Raw genomic sequence first — 22,415 nt, 5'->3', positions numbered from 1 at the left:
CGCTCAATTCGGACCTGTACTGCCAACAACTGGACCGCTTGAAGGTAGCACTCATGAAGAAGATGCCATCTTTGATAAACAGAGGCTGCATTGTCTTTCATCAGGACAACGCCAGGCCACACACTTCTTTGGTGACGCGCCAGAAGCTCCGGGAGCTCGGATGGGAGGTTCTTTTGCATCCGCCGTATAGTCCGGACCTTGCACCAAGTGTCCTGTTTTTGTCCATGGCGAACGAGCTAGGTAGTCAGAAGTTAGCCACAAAAGAGGCCTGTGAAAATTGGCTATCCGAGTTTTTTGCCAATAAGGAAGCGAGCTTCTATAACAGGGGTATTATGAAGTTGGCATCTCGTTGGGAACAAATCATCGAACAAAACGGCGTATATTTGACTTAAAACAGATGATTGTAACTAATTTTATGAACAAATGAAAATTCAAAAAAAATATCGCAGGACTTTTTTGACAGCCTAATATTACAATGTTGAGTTTTTGAAGAAGTACTAGGAATTTTGTAGTAAAAAGAAATTGTAAAGAGTTAAATGGTAATCAATTAATGAAGAGTTCTGCGATTGGACCCACGAATGTGCGCTTAGTAAGAAACCGTAAAAAAGGTTTGAAAATATTCATATCAAAAAATTAATGTTGGGTGGGACGCAGTTCGCAGGGTCAGCTAGTGTTTTTTATAAGAATTGCATGCACTTACCCCAGCGAGACGTCTTCGTCGTTGTCTTTCTGCAAAATATTTTTCGAGGGAAGTTCTCTCTGATTTCTATATCATATTAGGAATTCCGATTCGCTTTTGCTAACATATACATTTCGCTCAGACTTGAGAATGATTCTGATTACACATTGACACATTATATGATAATAGGCACGCGATGAGAAAATTATTCGATAATTTGCGCTCATCGCTAGAACGAGAGTGTGTGTACATAACAACAATGGCCATCGTGGAAACAATGGTTAACTGTACATTATAAGCTATTATAGATTTTTTAAAGTTAGTAATAAGAAATCAAATAAAAATCACCCACCATCGAAGACCTTCAATAGGAAGCACGATGATATAAGGAACATGAGGCCTTCAGTTAGTCTCCTCCTCGGCGCTGCTGGTATAGTACCCATTGATGTTGATGACACTGATGAACTCGTGAATCTCCTTCTGATAGCCGTAGTCATACATTTTATTCCCCAGATAGATCGTGTACTTGATGAGCTTCTCGAAATCACTTTCATCGTTCAGAATCTGATCGTACTTTGGATGAACAAGAGGTGAGCTGGGATTGAGTTTATCCCGTGGTCGCCAGCTTTTCGATTTGAGATGCTTGTAGAATCGAAGCACCACCTTGAAGATCTCCTCCATGTTGTTGTAAAACTCGACGCTTTTCTTGTTCAAGAGGCACAGAAATAGGATCCGTTTGATGTAATGCGTATGCTTCCGGTAGAGATCCTCCATGGATGCGGCGGATTCCAGGTCCTTGCGGAAGGACTCCCAGGAGGCCAGCAGAGCACTGCTGGTTATGTAGTTTTTGAGTGCATTAACCAGATGGGACAGCTTGTGAGAAATCAGCTGAACCCGGCTGTATTGGGGCGATGTGAGTATCCGTTTGCCGAACTGCTTAAATGACTCCTTAAGCAGTTGGAAGGATTTCCCGAGAACGAAGCTGACACGACGAACTTTCACGAGGTACTTGAAGATGTTCGCGTACTGATCGATGGTTTCCGGGTTTAGAATGAGATTCAGAGGCCAATCCACACGGTAACTGAGATTCAACATGCTGACAACGTTCGGATGGTACAGATCGAACCGTTCGGGTATTTGTTCGACACTGAAGGAGAGACGATCTGCATTTTTGTCAGCGCCTGCTGCGCTCGAACATAGCGCCGAATCCAAAATAGTGTGCAGCGTTTGGTAATTCAACAACTCGTCCGGACTTCGAACTTCCTCAAGCATTATGAAAATGTTATCACAAACATAGCAGGAAAATTCTCCATCCATCAGTAGGAAATAGTTACGCAAGCTTTCGAACTGTCCCAGCAAGTCCAAATCGTTCAAACACATTTTCATGATTTCACTGTTCACTATTTCCAAATGGGCCTTCAGCGGAATCACGAGCGAACTCTGGAGGAATCGAGTCACGGTCAAAACATCAACGCTTTTCAGTTCGCTGTCCAAATCGCGAAGCTCCGAAATGCTTCCAATATCATCACTAACCTGAGCCAATTCACACAAATTCAGATCCCGCTTCTTCATAGCTTCCATGAATTCCTTGTAAATCTCATCCTCCTCGAAATCTCCCTCCGATTCAAGCCCCAAGGGAGAGCAACTTCTACGCGCCAGCGGAAATTCGAATCCTTGCTTTGCTTGCAAGCCGGCCGTATTCAAAGCGCTTTCGGGAGTTTCCTGTGCCAACAGAGCGGTGTCCGGAATGCCAAAGCGACTCTCATTGAACTTCTCCTGGGCAACCGCCGTATCCAGCTTCAACTTGTTACTCTCCAGCTCAATCGGATTCGCATTGATGTCCTGCGGCTCCTCATCATTAACCGTGATCAGCGGAAGCTGAATATCCTCACTAACCGTATCACTATCGACCGACATTGGAGTGTCCACAAAATTCTGCTGCCCAGTGAAAATATTGTATTCACTGTCTAAAACTCGACGCCGATTCCTGGCACTATCGGAATCAATATTGAGATACATTTCTCGTTTCCTCTCCCGCTTGTAATCATGATCATCCAATATCACGTTGTACTCTTGGCTCATAATTTTCATACGATTCTTCTCCAATGCGCTTAGCTCTCGGGCGACTTTAGGGTTGTCCGTCTCGCGACTATCATCCTCCCTGCTGACGTAATCGCTGATCAAAATTCTCTGTCGATTGCGCTGGCGCTCTTCCGTAGCACTCATAACCACATTAGCATTAGCATGCGTTCCAACTATATCGAACTCTTTGGAGAGAATCTTCAACTTATTCTTCCTCGCTTCCGTTAGCTGGCGAATCCCGGCGACTGCCGTTTCTTTAATCGCATCCACATTAGCGTTCTCATGATCCTCCGCCAGAAGGGCGCCCAGAGTCGAGCCCAAAACTCTCTGCTTGTTCCGCTCACCCTCGCTGACAACATCATTACAATTCACAATATCGCTCGCAGTCATTGCTTTCGGGTGGTTCTCCACGATTGTATTATCGTTATCATCCTCACTGGATATAGCTCCCATCCCATCACTCATCGGACTCTTCTGGGCATCCTCGTACACCGACACCATGCTACCCGCACACGACTCAAAATCATTTTCACTACTTTCCGCCTGCTCCACACCGATCTCAAGCTGCACCTTCAACCGCTCCACTTCCCCCTCTGCCTTCTCCAGCTTCCTATCCATCATCCGATTCAACTCTTTGTAACTCTCCACCGCCCGTTCTCGCTCCAAATTCTCCGCCAACAATCTCCTGTTCTCAAACTCCAACCCCTCCTGTCGATATTTCTCCTCCAACTCCAGCTCCTGCCTTTTCGCGCTCAGCTTACTGATCCGAATCTCGTTCAACTGATCCAACAGCTCCTCCATGCGGCGTTCCTTCCGCCGCCGCAGCTCCTGTGCCTCAGCGTTCTGATCCTGTCGCCACTGGTCCATGCTGCGCCGGAAGTTTGCCTCCACCAGCCGGAAGAACTCCTCCCGCTCGCGCTGCTTGCGCTCGTACAGCTCGCAAACCGTGACGGGCGACCCGCAGATGTCCCGAGCCTTCGCCACGTACTGCAGCCAGCGGGCCTTCAGCTGGCCGACCGAGGTGTACGAGAGGCACACCTCGAGTTTGGGGATTCGCAGCGTGAAGATTGGGTGCTGTGGGAGAGAAGACGATTTAAAAATTAAAAATTTTAAAATAACATCAATGAAAGATCCCCGATCTTTTTCCTATTACCCCGATTCGATGTCGTCTCCCATGGTGGGACAAAGAGTGCTCTCATGTCGTCTATCATTAAAAGTCGACCATGATAAAAATACTCAGAAACCATAAATACTCAGAAACCATGGAACGATGGGCTGGTTCCAGGGTCACATACACTCTGTCCAACTTCTATAAGACCACCCTGATTCTATCTCGTTGCAACACAAACAGTTAGAATTTCAACAAGATACATTCATACATTGTTGAATGCCCAGAATAAAGTATATTTAACGTCAATTTCGTCCAAAAGAGTTGTTTGTTTATTTATTGTGCTTAAATATGATAATTCCAGCTATCCAGTTTCTATAAGACCATTTCAAAATTCATAAGTATTATTAATGAAAAATTCAAAATGATCGGCTAATTTACATGTCAATAATTGGGCACCTTGCCATTTCGGCTAATAACATGGAAAATTTATGTTGGAATACTATGGACCAAATTCTGCTGAACGGATTTCTCGATATTTTTCCATGTCTCCACGCAATCCACGCAAAAAAGGTAGCAGAGAGGATTCCAGAACATATATGTAATCCTTGAATGATGTGAATGATGCCCAAACTATACACGAGCCTCCACAAAAATTTCTGGTTGAAAAATACTGTTTCATCTCACGCCTATCACGCCATTTTTTATTTTATTTATTCGTTCACCATCTTCGACAACGTCGTACAGATTGTTTAGTTAAGATTAAATTAACTTAAACTCCTTATTCTAACGCTAAACATATTTTTGGACAAAGAAAAATCGAACTCCTCACAAACATCATTAAACGATCGCAAACACAAATTAAAAAAATTGTTAAAACCATAGATCGTTCTGTGGAAAGGTAACATAAATAATGGAGAATTCCGGAAACGATGAGGAGGAATATTCCATGGAATATGCTGTAGTAATTCGGGACAATCAACGTTGTCTGTGATGAGATCGAAGATGAATTCGCGTTGACGGCGGAATGGTGTCGAAATCTGGATACGACATTAGTTTGTATGAATCCAACTATTCTCTATCAGATTAGCCGGCCCTAAGGCAGTTTTAAATTGCTAAAATGTGTATGAAATTTTTTTCTTGGCGTTATTTACCTACTACAAGTACGTTTTTCTGACCCTAATTTAAACTATTTTCTATGAATTTTCAAATATTCTCACCAAAACTTACAATTATAGTATAAAATTATCTTTAGACACTATTTTTGTATGATATTTTTGCACTACTTGCAAGCAAAAGTGATTTTCATTTGCATAGAATACTAATTTGATTTGGGAAAAATTATTTTCATTCATAATTTTTAGTATGAAAGTGTGTTCATTTCTTCTGCAAACCCTTATTGTCATGCCAACTCCCCCATTCCGTAATACGAAGCTCAATGCCGTCAACGCGGATAGTCGCTGTAATGATCTACGCCTGTCAGAGAGGGTTTCCAAATTGATCAATTTGCAACGGTCAGGATAGCTGGGAAGGTTGACTGGATCATTCCATGGGAGCTGACGCAAGGCAAACCGCATGAAACTTCTCTGAATCCGCTCTATTGGTAGTATTTGCGTAACTTGGAATGGAGACCAAACCGGAGAGGCATATTCCTAAATGCTGCGAACCAATGAGCAGTGCAGCGTCTTGAGGTAATATATATCGGTGAAACCTGAAGCATGACGGCGAATAAAACCAAGTACAGTGTATGCTTTAGCGGTTGCGATGCTTATATGCTCGTTAAATTTCAATTTAGAGTCGATCTTTACTCCCAGATCACAAATCGAATTCACGCCTTCCAGGGAGTCCAATTCCATATGATAATGATGACTTATGAGGTTTTTGCAGCGAGTGAATGATATTATTTTAACGGGTGTTAAATAAAAAATGAGATTTTTTTCAATACGTTTCAGTAACTCAAATAAAGAGCGTAAAATTTTCTTTTTCCAAGAAAATTGCTCTTTGGGCTCCCTAGAAACAGTAGGCGTGTTTGGTTTTGCTAGTTCGAATTTAGTCAAAGCAAAGATGGCGTCGAAACAGCACGTGCTCCGCGAACGCATTGTACGGTTCTACGAAACGCATTTCCAGCAAGGAAAAAAGTTCACGGTGGCACATTTTAAGGAAGAAAATGTACCTGTCAGTACGGTATATCGTATCCTGGGTTCCCTGAACGTAGAGCGGAAGGTCGGGAGTGGTCGTCCGGTGACGATAATGGCGAAGCAGAGGAAGACATCGTTAAAGAAGCTGTTTGACAAGAAGGACGCAACCAGCCTGCGTGACGCCGGTCGGAAATATGGCTACTCCCACGTAATGATCCATCGGTCCCTCAAGATGGAAGGAATCGTCTGCAGGAAGAAGACGAGGTCGCCGGAGTACACGGAGGAGCAGATTGAGACGGTTAAATCACAGTGTCGGTGGATTACCAAAAAATACCGCGGGACGTCTTTCGTTCTGGACGACGAAAGCTATTTTCCGATGTCCAAAACACATATTCCAGGAAATGATAATTACTACTCCAGCGACAAGTCATCCACACCGCCTGAAGTGAAATGCAAGTTCAAGCACAAGTTTAAAAAAAAGGTTATGTTGTACATCGCCATTTCCGACCGGGGCATTTCAAAGCCTTGGTTTAAGCCGAGCGGTCTGGCAATCATCCAACAAATCTATCGAGAAGAGTGCCTCGATAAAATCCTGCTGCCGTTTCTGAACGAGCATCTCGCGGATGGGAAGTACGTCTTCTGGCCGGACAAGGCGTCTTCCCATTACGCCAAGAAGACGCAGGCGTATCTTGAGGAGAAAAAGATACCGTTCGTGCCGAAAGATCGTAACCCAACAAACTTGCCCCAGTGCCGCAAAATAGAGGATTTCTTTGGCTCACTCAGTGCCCTAGTGTATAAAAACAATTGGAGGGCCAAGGACACGAAGCAACTGTCTACAAGAATCCGGAATTGTATCCGGAAAATGGACGTAAGCGCCGTACAACGTTCTTGTGAGAGCATCGCGACAAAGTTGCGTCGAACAGCAGACCACGGCGCTTACTCAAACATTCACTGACAATTTTTTGAAGAAAATACATTATGTTATTATAAAAAAAAAATACTGAAATCGACGAAAAAAAAACATTTTTTTTATGTGTGATTGAAAAAATTCTAATCGATCATCTTCTTTGCCTCGGTGAAAATAATCACAACACAATAAATACAAAAATTCTCAGTCTTACAAATCAAAACCAGATGGGAAAAAGAGAATGTGCTCAACTAAATCATTATAACTAGCAAATAGATTTGAAACAAAATAAAAATTCTCGAATTGCGACTTCACCGCAGCGGAAGCAGATTATGATTTCGATCGTAACTGGTTTTCTAGAGTCTATCAACGAAAACCAGTCCTCTGCGGATCTTTGGCGCCTTTCTAACCGAAAATAGAAAATTTTAATATCGACAGTTCGCCTTCCGACCGGGTATGGGCACCAACTACTTCGCGACCCTCGGAAACGTGATAGCCGAAGCCAACAGGAACCGTCAGCACATGGAGATGGTAACACTGGACCTGGAAAAGGCATACAACAGAACATGGATCCCGTTAGTGCTGAAAACTCTGGCAGATTGGGGCGTTGACGCAAAATTACTGCACTTCATCAGGAACTTCGCCACACGCCGAACCTTTGAGGTTAAAATTGGTAACATCGGTTCCCGAGCTTACCACGAGGAAACAGAAGTACCTCAAGGTTCTGTTCTTGCCGTCACCCTCTTTCTCGTCGCCATGAATAGCCTGTTCCAGGTCCTACCTGGGGGAGTCTTCGTGTTTGCCTACGCGGACGACATTCTTCTGATGGCAGTGGGTGACACCCATAGGATTCCACGCATCAGGATACTGGCAGCTACCAATGCCATCGGCCGGTGGGCGGCCGAGAGATGATTTAGACTTCAAGCACAGAATAGCGGCCATATGGTGATTTGCAGCGACAGACATCAGGGTCCCAACTCCAGGGTCCAGCTATACAAAAACAACATTCCCCGCCGAAAAACTCTAAAGATCATTGGAGTGTTTGTTGACCACAAACTTAGCTTCCTCCGCCATTTCGAGGAAGTTAAGAAGAGCTGTGCCACCCGGTTGAATCTGTTGAAAACCATTTCCAAACCGCACCGGAGCAACGACAGAAATATCCGGCTACGGGTGGCCAAAGCCATCATCAGCAGCCGCCTCACCTATAGCCTTCAACTGACGTGTTTGGCTGGAGACAAGCTCCCAAAATCTCTGGCACCGATCTACAACAAAGCACATAGCAACATAGCAGAAAAATACCGTCTCCACGAGAGGGGGTAAGCGATAATAATAATAGTCTGATTTCCAGCAAGAAACTCGCGGACATCTGCCAGGTCTTTTCGGCCGAAGTGGCCGGCATCTTCGAGGTAACTACAACTTCATCTTCCAAGCCGTTGTTGGTCGTCTCCGATTCGGCAAGCGCCATCAGTGCGACCAGGTCCAAACATCCATGGATACAAGCCATCAGGAAGTACATATTGCCCGACACTGTGCTCATGTGGGTCCCCGGGAATCGCAGGGAATGAAGCGGCCGACCGGTTTGCCGGAATCGATCACACCAGACCGTTCTTCACTCGCGATGTGCCGCTTGACGATGTGAAGTTGTGGATCACCAACTCTTTCCGCACCTTTTGGACCGAAAGGTAGTTCGAAGAGAGGGGGAACTTCCTCAGAAAAGTCAAGGGCACGATTGTCAGGTTTGACGATGTTGAAGGAATGAGGGAACAACGAATCCTGTTCATACTGAGGACCTGTTACTGCTCGGTCTCACACGGATTAAATAGAGGACCCTTCCATCTACTCTACGACCTCTGCCAAATCCACAACTCCGTCGAGCACTTCTTGTGTGGTTTCCCGAAATTTGATGATCAGCGAAACCTTCATGGAATCAGCAGGAGTGTGAGAGGCATCTTGAGGGACGATCCAACAAGAGTAGCAGCGCTTGTCTGCTACCTAAAAGAAGCCAAACTATTTTTTAAGATCTAGCGTCTGAACAATGGATCAGTCAAGAAGATCCTTGTTCCTTCCCCTCCGCGATGAAGGGGAATAAGAACACTTCGGCATCTTCAACGGCACGGCTTCCTCTCCACTGGCCTGGAGCCATGGGTCGAGGACATCCTTGCCATCTGGTCCAACAAGCAAACAACAAGTTCTTCGTTAAGTTATGAGTTCTATTCCAGAAGACGAGACGAGCAAACTGTTCCGTCTACCGCCGAGTGTATGAGCGTAAACCATAAGCCCCACCCCTAGGGAGTGCAGAAACGCACACAACTGCAACAGCAAATCTGTGAGCCACGTGAGCGCGTGTGCAAAATGCATATTCAGACAGTCTTATTCCAACCTTCAAATCGACAACATAAAAAGTAGAGTTAGTTCTTGCCTTCCGAAACGACGTGTTTTTGACTCGAAGTTTAGTTCTGCGAACCAAACCGACAAAGTTATTTTAGCTATCGAACCGATAAACTTAGAACTAATAAAGAATATTTTTAAGTGTGTAAACAGTGTTTTTTATCCGACCAAATCGAGTGAAATTTAATACAGTCCACATTTGAGAACCGAAATCGAAGAACCGACCCCGAACATAATTTGGTCCAACGCGAACCGGATTACAGAACCGATAGACTTGAAGTGTTTCCCGCAAGAAGAAGAAGTTTCTACGTCGCGAAAAAAGTGATTGAACTTGTCACAACACGTTTGAATTTGTTTGATTCGAACATTCGCCCCGTGCTGCGTTTTTTCTTAACGTGTTTGAACTTGAATAGTGATTCGCTACGTACAGTAACGATTGTCGTAACGTGTTCAAACTTGCATAGTGTTTTGTTCTCCATAACGTGTCGTTAAGTTAAGTGAAATCAACGATGCCGCTAGAGCATTCGCCGAACAAGAAGCAGCAGAATGCTGACGAACAGCATAATGATGACGAGCAGCAAAACGGGTTATTTCGAGGATTTCCAGACAACGAAAATAATGTAGGTGCTACGAGTTTAGCATATTCGAAAGAGCTAGCAGCAGTTTTTCGCCAGCGTAATCAAATAAAACTGAAAATTGTGCGCATACAGAAATCGTTGCAAGGGGAACAAAACGTAGGATTGGCGCAGTTGAATGTTTTTTCGAAAAACTTATCAGCCGCGTACACCGAATTTAGTGGTTTTCACAGCAAAGTAATGGAACTGATTTCTGATGACGAACTTGCCGCACAAGAAAAAATATACGAAGATTTCGAAAATCTATACAATTTTGTGTCGATGATTGTTGAAGATTTGATATTGACTGCCAAGGATGAAAATTCTATTTTGATGAATAAGCCGCAAGTAATAATTCAGCAACAGCCATTGAAAGCGCCAATTCCTACGTTCGATGGAAGTTATTCAGCCTGGCCTAAATTTAAAGCTATATTTCAAGATCTGATGGCGATGTCAGGTGATTCCGACATCATTAAATTATTTCACCTCAATAAAGCTCTCATCGGATCCGCTGTTGGTGCACTTGACGCGAAAATAATGAGCGAGGGTAACTATGATCAAGCATGGGCAGTGTTGACAGAACGATATGAAAATCAACAAGTGATTGTCGAGTCACACATCCGAGGACTATTTAGTCTACCCAAGATGTGAACAGAATCATGCAAAGATTTACGAACCCTGCTCGATGAAGCAACCCGTCATGTTGAGAGTCTTCGTTACCTACAACAACATCTCACTGGTGTATCCGAACACATGGTTGTGTATTTGATCGTCAATGCACTTGATAGGTCCACACGCAAAGCTTGGGAATCAAGTTTGAGGAAAGACGAGCTACCGAAATACGAACCGACGACTGCGTTTCTCAAATCCAGATGTCAGATCCTCGAAAACTGTGAAAATGCAACTCAGCCGTCAGGATTACAACCGAAATCGAAAACTGTTCCTGTTACTGCGAAATTACCGACAACTAGGAGCCATGCAGCCGTTACAAAACCTGCCGAAATAAATACCATCGTCAACGCTTGTGCTTTCTGTGGTGGACAGCACATGAATTTCCAGTGCAACAAATTAAATGATTTATCCGCAGCTCAGAAGAATGAAAAGGTTAGAGCATTGGGAATTTGCTTTAACTGTCTCCGAAAAGGACACCGCTCCAGAGATTGTCCTTCGTCCAAGACGTGTCGTAAGTGCCAGAAGCGACACCACACACAACTACACGATGATACAGAAGCTGTAAATCGCGATCTGAACTTGAATGCCGCTATTTCAAGAGAACACCAACCGCCAGCTGCTGCTCCGAAACCAGTCACAAGAGAAGTACCAATTTCTACGACCTGTTCCTGCAACTGTACACAGGATATGAAAACGGTACTGCTACTCACAGCAGTGGTTCACGTCTTTGACAGGAATAATCATCCGCACCTGTGTCGCGTTCTGCTAGACAGTGGATCACAGGTTAACTTCATCACCGAACAGATGGCTGACCGTTTAGCTATTCCGAAGAAAAGCGCAAATATTTCGATTACTGGAATCAACGCTCTACGAACACTCGCACGCGATAAGGTTACTGTACATTTCCGCTCCCGCAACAGTGAATACCGAAACCAAATAGAATGTTTGATAACACCGAAAGTGACTGGAACGATACCCACAAGTAAAATTGACATCACACGTTGGAAGATTCCGAATGGATTTGCACTAGCTGATCCAGAGTTTCATTTGCCAGCCAAAGTGGATTTGCTGATTGGTGCAGAGCTGTTCTTCGAACTGATGAAACCCGGACAATTGAACCTTGCTGAGAATTTACCGCAACTACGAGAGACTTGCCTAGGATGGATTGTAGCTGGTGTCGTCAATAATTCATCATCAGGTACATTACAGCATTCAAATCTAGCCTCTATTGATGACATCGAAAGCAGAATGCACCGATTTTGGGAAATCGAAGATGTTCCGAACGTAAGTCAATATTCGACCGAACAAAGGTCATGCGAAGAGCATTTCGTGAATACATGTAAACGAGACGATAGCGGTAGATTTGTTGTGAAGCTGCCATTGAAGGAGAACTCTAGTGATTTAGATGACTGCTATGCACTAGCATTGAAGCGCTTCTTGTCGTTAGAGAAACGACTTGCACGGGATTCCAATCTACGAAGTCAATATCAAGATTTCATCCGTGAATATGAAGACCTTGGACATTGCCAGGAAGTTACACCAACCAACGAAACACCGAATCAAAGCAAGTATTACATGCCACATCACGCAGTTTTACGTCCGACTAGTAGTATCACTAAGTGCAGAGTAGTGTTTGACGCGAGTGCTAAATCGTCTCCAACAGCCCTATCGCTTAATGACGTCCTAATGGTAGGTCCTGTAGTGCAGAGCGATTTATTTTCGATTATACTACGCTTTAGGAAATACCGGTACGTGTTTTCAGCTGACATAACGAAAATGTATCGTCAGATACTAGTTGCTCCAGAAGACAGAACATATCAGCGTATACTTTGGAGAGAAAGTCCATCCGATCCACTACGAGTGCTGCAACTCAACACTGTGACGTACGGTACAGCATCCGCACCGTTTCAAGCCAGCCGTTGCCTGATGAAGCTCGCCGAAGACGAAGCCGCCGAAACACCTTCTGCAGCTCGCGTTCTGCAAGAAGACTTTTATATGGATGACGCACTGTCTGGTGCAGACACAATCGACGACGCCGTTGATATTCAGCAACAGTTGCAGAAGTTGCTGAGCAAAGGTGGTTTCACCATACATAAATGGTGCTCCAACTCCGAAGAATTTTTATCGAACATCCCAGAAGAATGCCGCGAGAAACAAATGCCGATTCCGGAATATGGAGCAAACGAAGCGATTAAGTTGCTTGGATTACTGTGGGATCCACGAAATGACATATTCTTCATCACGAATCCTTTCCGCCAACAAGCGACGAACGACAATGTTACCAAGAGGGGCATCTACTCAGAAATATCGAAATTGTTCGATCCCATAGGAATAATAGCTCCAGTCATTGTGACAGCGAAGCTCTTAGTACAGCAATTGTGGAAAGCGAAACTTGAATGGGATGAGCCAGTGAATATCGAGTGCTTACATCAATGGAAGGAACTTAAAACGGAATTGCCACTGCTAACCCATATCAACGTACCCAGGTGTGTAACATTCGACAATGTGGTGTCATTTTCGCTCCATGGTTTTGCAGATGCATCTTCAGTTGCCTATGGTGCTTGTATTTATCTGCGCAATGAATTTGCCGATGGTTCCGCTAAACTACGTCTGTTAAGCAGCAAATCGAAAGTAGCACCTCTTCACGAGCTTTCGATTCCACGAAAAGAGTTGTGTGCTGCTCTTCTGCTCACACGATTATTACAACGAGTGATTCCTGCCTTGAAGATGGAAGTGCGAGAAATTGTGCTGTGGCCAGACAGTACGATTGTTTTAGCCTGGATGAGAAAACCGCTTGATCAACTTCAACAGTTTGTCCGTAATCGCATCGCAGAAATTCGTAAATTCACCGCAGAATGTCAGTGGAACTATATACGATCGAACCCAGCAGATATAGTTTCACGAGGACAACTACCCGAAGCATTGAGCCAGAACTACCTTTGGTGGAACGGACCGAAATTCCACGAAGGTCCGGATTATCCCGTCGACGAAATAGCGCATGTTCCAGATCAGCTCCTGCCCGAGATAACAGTTGTGGTAGCAACATCAACGCTAAGTATAGAACCTTTATCCTTCCTACACAAACACAATAAGTTTCGCAAACTTCAACGAATTATGTCGCATATTATTCGATTTGTTGATAACTGCCGACAGAAAAATCCGCTAGATCGCAGAAAATCAAATCATCACACTGTCATCGAGCTACGACGAGCAACCGATGCGATATTTAAGATTTTGCAGCACATAAATCTCAGTGATGAGATTCAACGAGTTCTATCCAATCAACCGTGTAAACGAATAGGAAATTTGAGACCAGTATACAATGATGGCTTGCTTCGAGTTGGAGGCAGATTGGATCATTCAACATTGCCTTTTGCTTCCAAACATCAGATTATTTTACCCGATAAGGATCCGATAACTAAAGCTTTCATAAGAACGATTCACGAAGAATTACTCCATGTCGGCCAAACAGGACTTATCAATGCCATTCAGCAGCGATATTGGCTACTTAACGCTCGATCTACAGTTCGAAAGGTAACCCGCAGTTGTATTCGTTGCTTCCGAACAAATCCGACCGATACTACACAGCTTATGGGGAGCCTGCCAAGATCTCGTGTAGTTCCGTCCCCACCATTTGCAGTAACTGGTGTCGACTATGCCGGTCTACTTTGGATAAAGGAAGGAGCACGACGTCCGAGATTAATTAAAGCATACGTTGCAGTATATGTGTGTATGTCAACTAAAGCTGTGCACATGGAAGCAGTTTCCAATCTCACGATCGACGTTTTCATCGCCTCTCTCAAACGACTAATTGGACGACGAGGATTAGTGCAACAGATACACTCCGATAACGCATCTAACTTTCGAGGTGCCCACCACGAACTCAATCAAATTTACCGACAATTCCAAAACCAGCAGGATTTAAATCGAATTCAACAATTCTGTCAGCAACGTGAAATCGAATGGCATTTCATACCACCAGATGCTCCAGAGTTTGGTGGACTTTGGGAAGCCGCTGTTAAATCTGCAAAAACGCATTTGAAAAGAATTGCCGGAACCGCAAAGTTGACTTTTGAAGAGTTGGCCACTGTTTTAATTGAGATTGAAGCAGTTTTAAACTCCAGACCTTTATTCACCGTTTCCAGAGATCCAGCAGATCCTCAGGTAATCACACCAGCACATTTTTTAATCGGTCGCCCTCCTATCGCTTTAGCAGAACCATCCTTGGAAAATGTAAAGGCTACCCGATTAGATAGATGGCAACATTTGCAGCTGATGCGCGAGCATTTCTGGCGCGCATGGACCCGTGATTATCTCAACACTCTTCAACCACGAAAGAAGAATCTACGAACGATGCCAAATCTTCGTCCAGGAATGATCGTCCTACTCCAGGACAAAAATCTGCCGCCACTCAATTGGAAACTGGGTCGAATTACATGCGTCTATCCCGGCGATGATGGTCTGGTTCGAACAGTTGATGTCTTCGCAAACGGATCAACGTACAGGCGACCAATCACCAAGGTTTCAGTGTTGCCAACCGAGGACAATTCTAATGGATCCAGCTTGTGTCATTGATGTGATACATCACCCGGGGGAGAATGTTCCGTCTACCGCCGAGTGTATGAGCGTAAACCATAAGCCCCACCCCTAGGGAGTGCAGAAACGCACACAACTGCAACAGCAAATCTGTGAGCCACGCGAGCGCGTGTGCAAAATGCATATTCAGACAGTCTTATTCCAACCTTCAAATCGACAACATTAAAAGTAGAGTTAGTTCTTGCCTTCCGAAACGACGTGTTTTTGACTCGAAGTTTAGTTCTGCGAACCAAACCGACAAAGTTATTTTAGCTATCGAACCGATAAACTTAGAACTAATAAAAAATATTTTTAAGTGTGTAAACAGTGTTTTTTATCCGACCAAATCGAGTAAAATTTAATACAGTCCACATTTGATTGCAAACTTTTACAGATTTTTAAATGGGCATTTTCCGAATCACACAATCAAATGTAAACATTGAAATTCATTTCCAGGGATGCCAGGTGACTGTTTTGAGTATATTTCACGGCACAAAAAGTGTCTTCACAATCATATTGAACGAAAAAAAAAATCAAATTCAATTTTTGGGCAATTTTGCTAAGCCAATGTTTCGCTTTACTGATTTATATTTCACAATGTCGTACCTATTGTTTCGAGCTTTATTGCAATGAATGTGAACAAAATTTGAGAACATTATTGCGCAACTGTTATGAGAAATATGAATGGAAATACATTAAGGGGAATCGTGGATTAGGTGAATAAACATTGGCCTCAAGAACTCCATAATAATGAAATGTATGAGTGATGAAACCATATGCTAGTAGAGAAAAAATCAATAACACAAAAAGATATATGAAACTTATTACTCTTTATTATGATTTTAGAATTTTGGCACTGAGAAAAGAGTCTCGATTGATCAATTTTTGAAATGTTTGTTTTACTCAAAATAAAAACATGTCTTCACATCTGACATCACTGATCATACCGAGAGAAACTGTCAGAAGCCTTTCCAGTCTACCAAATAAAACTCGTGTATTGGAATAGGATATTTTGCTCGTCTCGGCTTTAGTCACTGTCGAGACGAGATGGATTGCTCGTCTCGTTTTCTGGAATAGGGCCCAACGAAACCATGCGGCAATGCCATCGATAAAGAGAAGAACCAGCCCAGGAGGCTGTAAACCTCTCAAATAAAGAATAAAAAAAATCGATCGTAACTAAACAACTATTTAGAAGCCATTTTCTGGGAGTTAAATGCAAACACATTACACAATACCAGGTTCGATGATGAATACTCACCGTGGGCCGGAACGCCTTCAGAAGCATTGTGTACTTTCCACAGAGCAATATATCCTCCTCATAACCCTTAAGAAAACCAGGAACCGCAGGTCTCCGAATCAGGAATGCCTTATCGAAGAAATGTTTTGTCTTCGGTCGATAATGATTAACAAAGTAGATGAACAGCTCCCCACTGGGGTCCCGTAATTGTCCAGCGAACAGCCACTGTTGAAACAATAGAAAATAAGCGTAACAGCAGTGCTTCAAAATGTGCAAAAGAAAGGAAGCCACCGCAGAGCTTGTTATATGTATTATCTCTTTATACAGATAGTCCAGGAAGACTGATCCAGTGGGAAAGTCTTTGTCGCTTTCATCTGTAATTTAAATAGTTGTTATAGCAATCTAGAACCAACATAACACAACTCACATTTCGGATGGATACCGCAGAATTTGGCCAATGCAAGTATCTGCTGTTTCATTGGTTCCACCTTGCGCTGAAGTTGAATCAGAGATCGACCCTCGTAGCTATTCACAATAACACGAAAGCAACACAGAATCCTCTCGACGCAATCACAAAACGCCTTGAAAACGAATCCATCGAATATCATCGCATGACTGAATGGATTTTTCTTCGTCATTTTCTGCAACCGTCGGAAACATGTACCGAGCTCAACGAATTGGTCTACAATACCTCTCATCGTGAGAGGCGACAAATCTGCTACGGTGAAATTCCCAACCATCACGAACCGGTTCTTCTCGTCGTAATGGAAGCACCTGGAACTGATTCCGTTCAACAGCAATTTAACGTCTCTCAGGAAATCATCGTTCCGAACCACTCTCACATCTAGCGTCTTTTTCAGCTGATTCGCTCCAAGTGCCTTCAAATGGAGCACCGAGTTACACTCGGAAGCAAACTGATTCTCCACAGGGACGTAACGATTGCCCAGGTTCTCCCAATTAAAATTGAAAATTTTGTTCCGCTGACTGCTGACCGAAATCACGGGCTGATCAGAATCACCCGGTATAATCTCGAAACTTGTCAACAGTTGCTCATCATCATCCATGGGCCCTTTCGTTAGATTGTAACGAAAAGCACCCTGATAATTGGCCATTTCAGCCATTGAGTCACTGAAATGGGTGCTCTCCATTCGCGGAATGCATTTCTCTCGCCCTGTGGGGTTTTTCGTCTCCATCATTCCGGATAGCTCCTCTGAGATTATATTTCCGGATTCTTTGAAGCAATATGGATTCGAAGATCTTTCCTCGCTAAAAGCGCGCAGTATTTTGACATCTGGTAGAAAATGTTCATGCCTAAATATCGAGTAGGGCCCCAAACGTTCGGATGGCATAAAATCACCTGCGAAGAATGACTCCTAAAATTCAAACACTTCATGTGAAAAAAAAAATCTGCAAATCCCAACAATAATCGTGCTACTCACTCCCTCGCCAACATATCTCCCATCAGGTACCGAGTCCCGTAATAGTAGTAGAAACTGCAGAGCAGCTTTATCGCTCTCCTCCAACGAACCCTCTCTCTCCCCTATCCGGTGCAGCTCCAACCGATCGAGAACTTCTTCCATTCGCTCGCATCGCCGTTTCTGGTACTTATATCGCGCCTTTAGGCGCATCCCAAAAAGATGACAGTGAAGCATCTCGATTGGTTCTTCGGCAATCAACTGTTTCTCCAGATCACTTTGTGTCGGTTCCGCAACACACCCTCTTCGGATGGCTGAGCGTTTCCCGAGCAGGATCCCAAATGCTATCGACTTGCATTTTTTCAACGACACATCGGGCGCTTTCGGACAGGATTTTTGTCCAATCGCACTCACCAAGTCTCCAATTAGACTGTAAACACCATCCGAAGACATTTTTGCGTAAGAAAGTTATTGATTTTTCACCGCAACTGCAACTGCGCTGCCTTGTTTATGTTTACATCACCGTTGAATCTCGTTCTCCCGCCGTGCGCTTTGTGGTGTGTGCAAAAATTTAGAAACGAACCGTGTGGGGGGAAATGCAAATGACAGCTGGGAAACAAAACAAAACGGTGAAACGATATATTACGGCTGTATCAAGCAAGGTGTTCATATTATAGTAGGTGCAGAAATTTCATTACCGACTCACTGGATTTGTTTTGAATGTCTGCCACTATGCGGTACTCATACTTAAATTATTGTTTTAAATATTTGAAGAAATTGAAACGTACGAGGGTAGTCCGATAAGTACTTCTTCTTCTTCAATGGCACTAACGTTCCTAGAGGAACTTCACCGTCTCAACGTAGTATTACTTGCGTCATTTTTATTAGTACTTAGTTGAGATTTCTATGCCAAATAACACGCCTTGAATGCATTCTGAGTGGCAAGCTCAGGAATACGCGTGATCACAGTGCAAGTCGGAGGAAATTTCTTCGACGAAAAATTCCCCCGACCAGAACGGGAATCGAACCCGAACACCCGGCATATTAGTTATGACGCTAACCACTCGGCCACGGGAGCACCCGATAAGTACTTAGCCTACAAAAAAAATCAAAACTTTGGAAAAGTGGTGATTTATTTCTGACATAGTCTCCCTTTAACTCGATACACTTGATCCAGCGATGTTCCATCTTTTTTTAATCCATCTGAAAAATACGTTTTCTCAAGGTTTGAAAAGTAGGCCTTCGTGGCGGCGATGACCTCCATATTCGACTCAAATTTCTGCCCGGCGAGTGACTTTTTCAAGTTTGGAAACAAAAAAAAAAGTCGCACAGGGCCAAATCTGGAGAATACGGCGGATGGGGCAGCAGTTCGTAGTGCAATTCGACCAATTCGGCGGAATTTCCATTTTTTTCATTTTTCTAAAATCTGCGGACACGCCCGTTTCCACACACGGCCGAAACAAACCAAGAGTCCGATTCGGCTGAATTTTGACAGTAGCCGTTTACGAGAATGTACTACACGATAAGTAATCTCTCTTGTGATACTGACACCATCGGGCGATGAGACTAAGGGCCTGATTCTCGAATACACTTCACGGTGGAAACGAAATAAACGGCACGCCATTGAACTACGTTTTACGAGTTAGTGAAGTGTCGAAGATAATGATGAGTTTTCAGGCAGAATGAGCACTTTTCAAATAAAAAATCATTAATGAAAATTAACCTCTTCGTATCAAACTGGTATTCAATGTGAGTGGAAAACTTTGTTTTCTTCGTGTGATATAATAATCTCATACTAAAATTTAATCTGAAGATAATTTGATTTTATAATGATAAATTTAGTTGGAAACTAATCTCGCATCCAGATGTCGACACCGTACCGTTGTCATCGCGAATGCGTTTCATACCGTTTCCACCGTGAAGTGTATTCGTAGTGTATTCGAGAATCAGGCCCTAAGTACTTATCGGACCGCCCTCGTAAGTCTTTTGATACGGAATTTTCATTTTAAGTATGAAAATGTAATTTTTTTGGAAGAGATCAAGAAACTTATACAGATCGATTATGAAGAGTAGATAGAAGACGTTCTAAAGCTGAGCAATGAAAAACAGAAACTATAGAGAATTTCCGCATTCGATCTACTCGAATGGACGACAGAAGCAGATGATTTGAGAGTGGATTTACATCTACAACAATCAACTGAGGTCACGTATTGTGTGAGAAAAATGTCGGTGCAGACCATTTCGAATCGATTTGGACCATATGTAAGAAAATTGTAAATTGTCAAACTGAACAATGGACATACTTCGGAATTTCAGGCTATCATGAAGTGTGATTTTGAAACCATTCTTTTGGGAGAGCTATTTTAATTTCTGAAGTTTCGTTTGATAGTGGTCAGAGACTCAAAATACAGCACAAGCAGACATTGCAATTTTTTTTGCACTCCAGGATCCGTCCAAACACAAGACACACAAGGTAAATAATCTGACACCACTAATTGTTACTACAATAAGTTACATTTAATACGAAATTTGGCTAATTGGACAGACCTGGAATGTGACACGTTGAACATTTTTGTAAACATCGAGTTCGGGGCCCTAATTACGGCGTCACATTGAAAGTCACCACCAGACGTCGACACTGTACCACTCTCGTCGCCTATGTCCAAAATTAAAATCGCCTTCAATACGACACTGAGTGTAATTGTTTATATAAATATACAATTGATGTATCATGCTGTAATTATAATAAATAACAGCATGATACATTAATTATAGTTGGAAAAAATATCATATTGATAAAGTTATGTAGTCAAAACTTGTATTGGCAGGGTATTTAGAGTATAAATATCGGGAAACTGGCAATTAGTTTGGAGTTAATTAAACCATACTATATGCTCATGGTAGCAGTGCTTAGATTTGATAATTGCACCTTGGGTTCAATTTTATGCTGCTCTCGAGTGCCATAATGTTGTGGATTTACTAACTTGGACTTATTCCTTATTTCAGAATTCAGAATTCAATTGACTTCGCCGTTTCAATGGAGTCCTACCAGCATCTTTTTCGTTAGTACTTAGTTGAGATTTTCTGTACCAAATAACACGTCTTGAATATATACTGTAGAATACGCGTGAACACAGCCAGAAGAGAAACCGAATCAGAACCCCTGGCATGATATCTGTGATGCCCATCAACCTCAAGATAAACATTGTATTCTGCAATCCGTTCGACTCAAAGCCAATTGAGTTGGACAAATGAGAAAACCTTGCCTTATTACAGGAAAAAAAAGGCAAAATTATATATTCCTATTTGTGAACTAATTTAGTCAAATTTATAAAACTTTGTTAAAAATTCTTACTTGCTACTTGTCTCACTTTTGCAAAAAATGTACAGTAGAACCCCCATTATTCACGAGCTGATGATCCGTGGTGCGGATTGTCCGCTGAAGCGAGTTGTATAGTAATTCTATAGAGCTTTCAGAAATTTGTCAGTGAGTGGTATGCTCTTGATCTTTTGTTCTGGTCATGGTTTTCACATTTTCTGTCCTCTGGTATGCACGACCATGCAGATGGATAGTTCAATAATTTCTGTACACTCATACCTCGCTATACGGCCACTGTTTATACGGCATTTCGCTATAGCGGCCCTCTTCAATTAAGGCATGTTTTCGATTTAAGGTCTAAAATGTTTCGCCATAATGGCAAAAAAGCTATTTTCGACGTCGATATACAACTGATTCTTTATACAGCTTTTCGCTTTACGGCCAAGTTTCGTGGAACGTATCCAGGCCGTAAAGCGAGGTATGGGTGTATTGATAAAATATGCTAAAATATCTTTTTTTCTTGTTGGCACTTTATTTTTAGGCCTCACGAATCGCCATTTTTATATATGAGTATTTATGTTTGTAGAAATAATAATTGTTTAATTGACTTGTGTTGGGAGTGGAATATAAATTTTTAAAATGGCACAGATTGATGTGAAATCTGTCTGAAATCTGCTCCGATGTGGGTTCGAACTCCGGTCGTTTGGATTATCACCCACCAGCTATCTCGCGTGGCTATCTGAAATTTAATTCAACAGCGGTTAAAACTCATACATATGATTCGATATGATATAACCTAATACATTCAATGCAGTAGGATCAGTTATTCCTGGTTGCCGATTTTATTATTTAACTATGTTCCAAAGAAAAAGATCTTTGATTTTCCTATCATAGAAACCAAATATATAATATCATTGAACTGGAATAATAAAAAATTAATGAATATCAATAAAACTATTTCAATTTTAAATTATTTTTATTACAATTTTCACTGTACAATTTGTTTACTCAATCATATCCAACTAAATTCTGATTACTATTATAATAAATCAATCTGGCAACCTTGCAAAGCGATGCGATGCAATGTGCCAAATTCGATGTGGTATATATCTGAGGTTGGCGTTCAATGGCGTAGTTCACTTCGTTTTGCTGCATGTTTTATTAGAAGAGATGTTTGCCGTTGGTACTTTCATCGAACATCAGCAGTTTCGAGTGCATCAGCATTTCATTGACATTTCAATATGATGCAATATGTTCTTTATTAGGATCTAATATGATTTA

At 42.6% G+C, this 22,415-nt stretch overlaps 1 protein-coding gene across 1 annotated transcript; it reads right to left on the bottom strand.

Annotated features, from left to right (window-relative positions):
- Positions 1 to 798: 798 nt before the first annotated feature.
- Positions 799 to 18,380, bottom strand: LOC129769459 (gamma-tubulin complex component 6). Its single transcript, XM_055771750.1, has 4 exons — positions 17,840 to 18,380; positions 16,828 to 17,773; positions 16,422 to 16,774; positions 799 to 3,835 (listed from the first exon to the last, which is right to left on the bottom strand). The coding sequence occupies exons 1-4, from the start codon at positions 18,266 to 18,268 to the stop codon at positions 1,082 to 1,084; spliced, it is 4,482 nt and encodes a 1,493-aa protein (XP_055627725.1). The 5' UTR covers positions 18,269 to 18,380; the 3' UTR covers positions 799 to 1,081.
- Positions 18,381 to 22,415: the final 4,035 nt, after the last annotated feature.

Source organism: Toxorhynchites rutilus, chromosome 2 (assembly GCF_029784135.1).
Source record: "Toxorhynchites rutilus septentrionalis strain SRP chromosome 2, ASM2978413v1, whole genome shotgun sequence".
Lineage (NCBI taxonomy): Eukaryota > Metazoa > Arthropoda > Insecta > Diptera > Culicidae > Toxorhynchites > Toxorhynchites rutilus.
The sequence above is the reverse complement of the archived record's forward strand: the minus strand, read 5'-3'. Positions and strand labels throughout refer to the sequence as shown.

Coding starts and splice junctions, on each gene's coding strand:
- LOC129769459 (XM_055771750.1), bottom strand. CDS start 18,268: ATGTCTTCGGATGGTGTTTACAGTCTAATTGGAGACTTGGTGAGTGCG. Junction 16,775..16,827: donor CTGCGGTATCCATCCGAAAT/GTGAGTTGTGTT, acceptor TTTAAATTACAG/ATGAAAGCGACAAAGACTTT. Junction 3,836..16,421: donor TGAAGGCGTTCCGGCCCACG/GTGAGTATTCAT, acceptor TCTCTCCCACAG/CACCCAATCTTCACGCTGCG.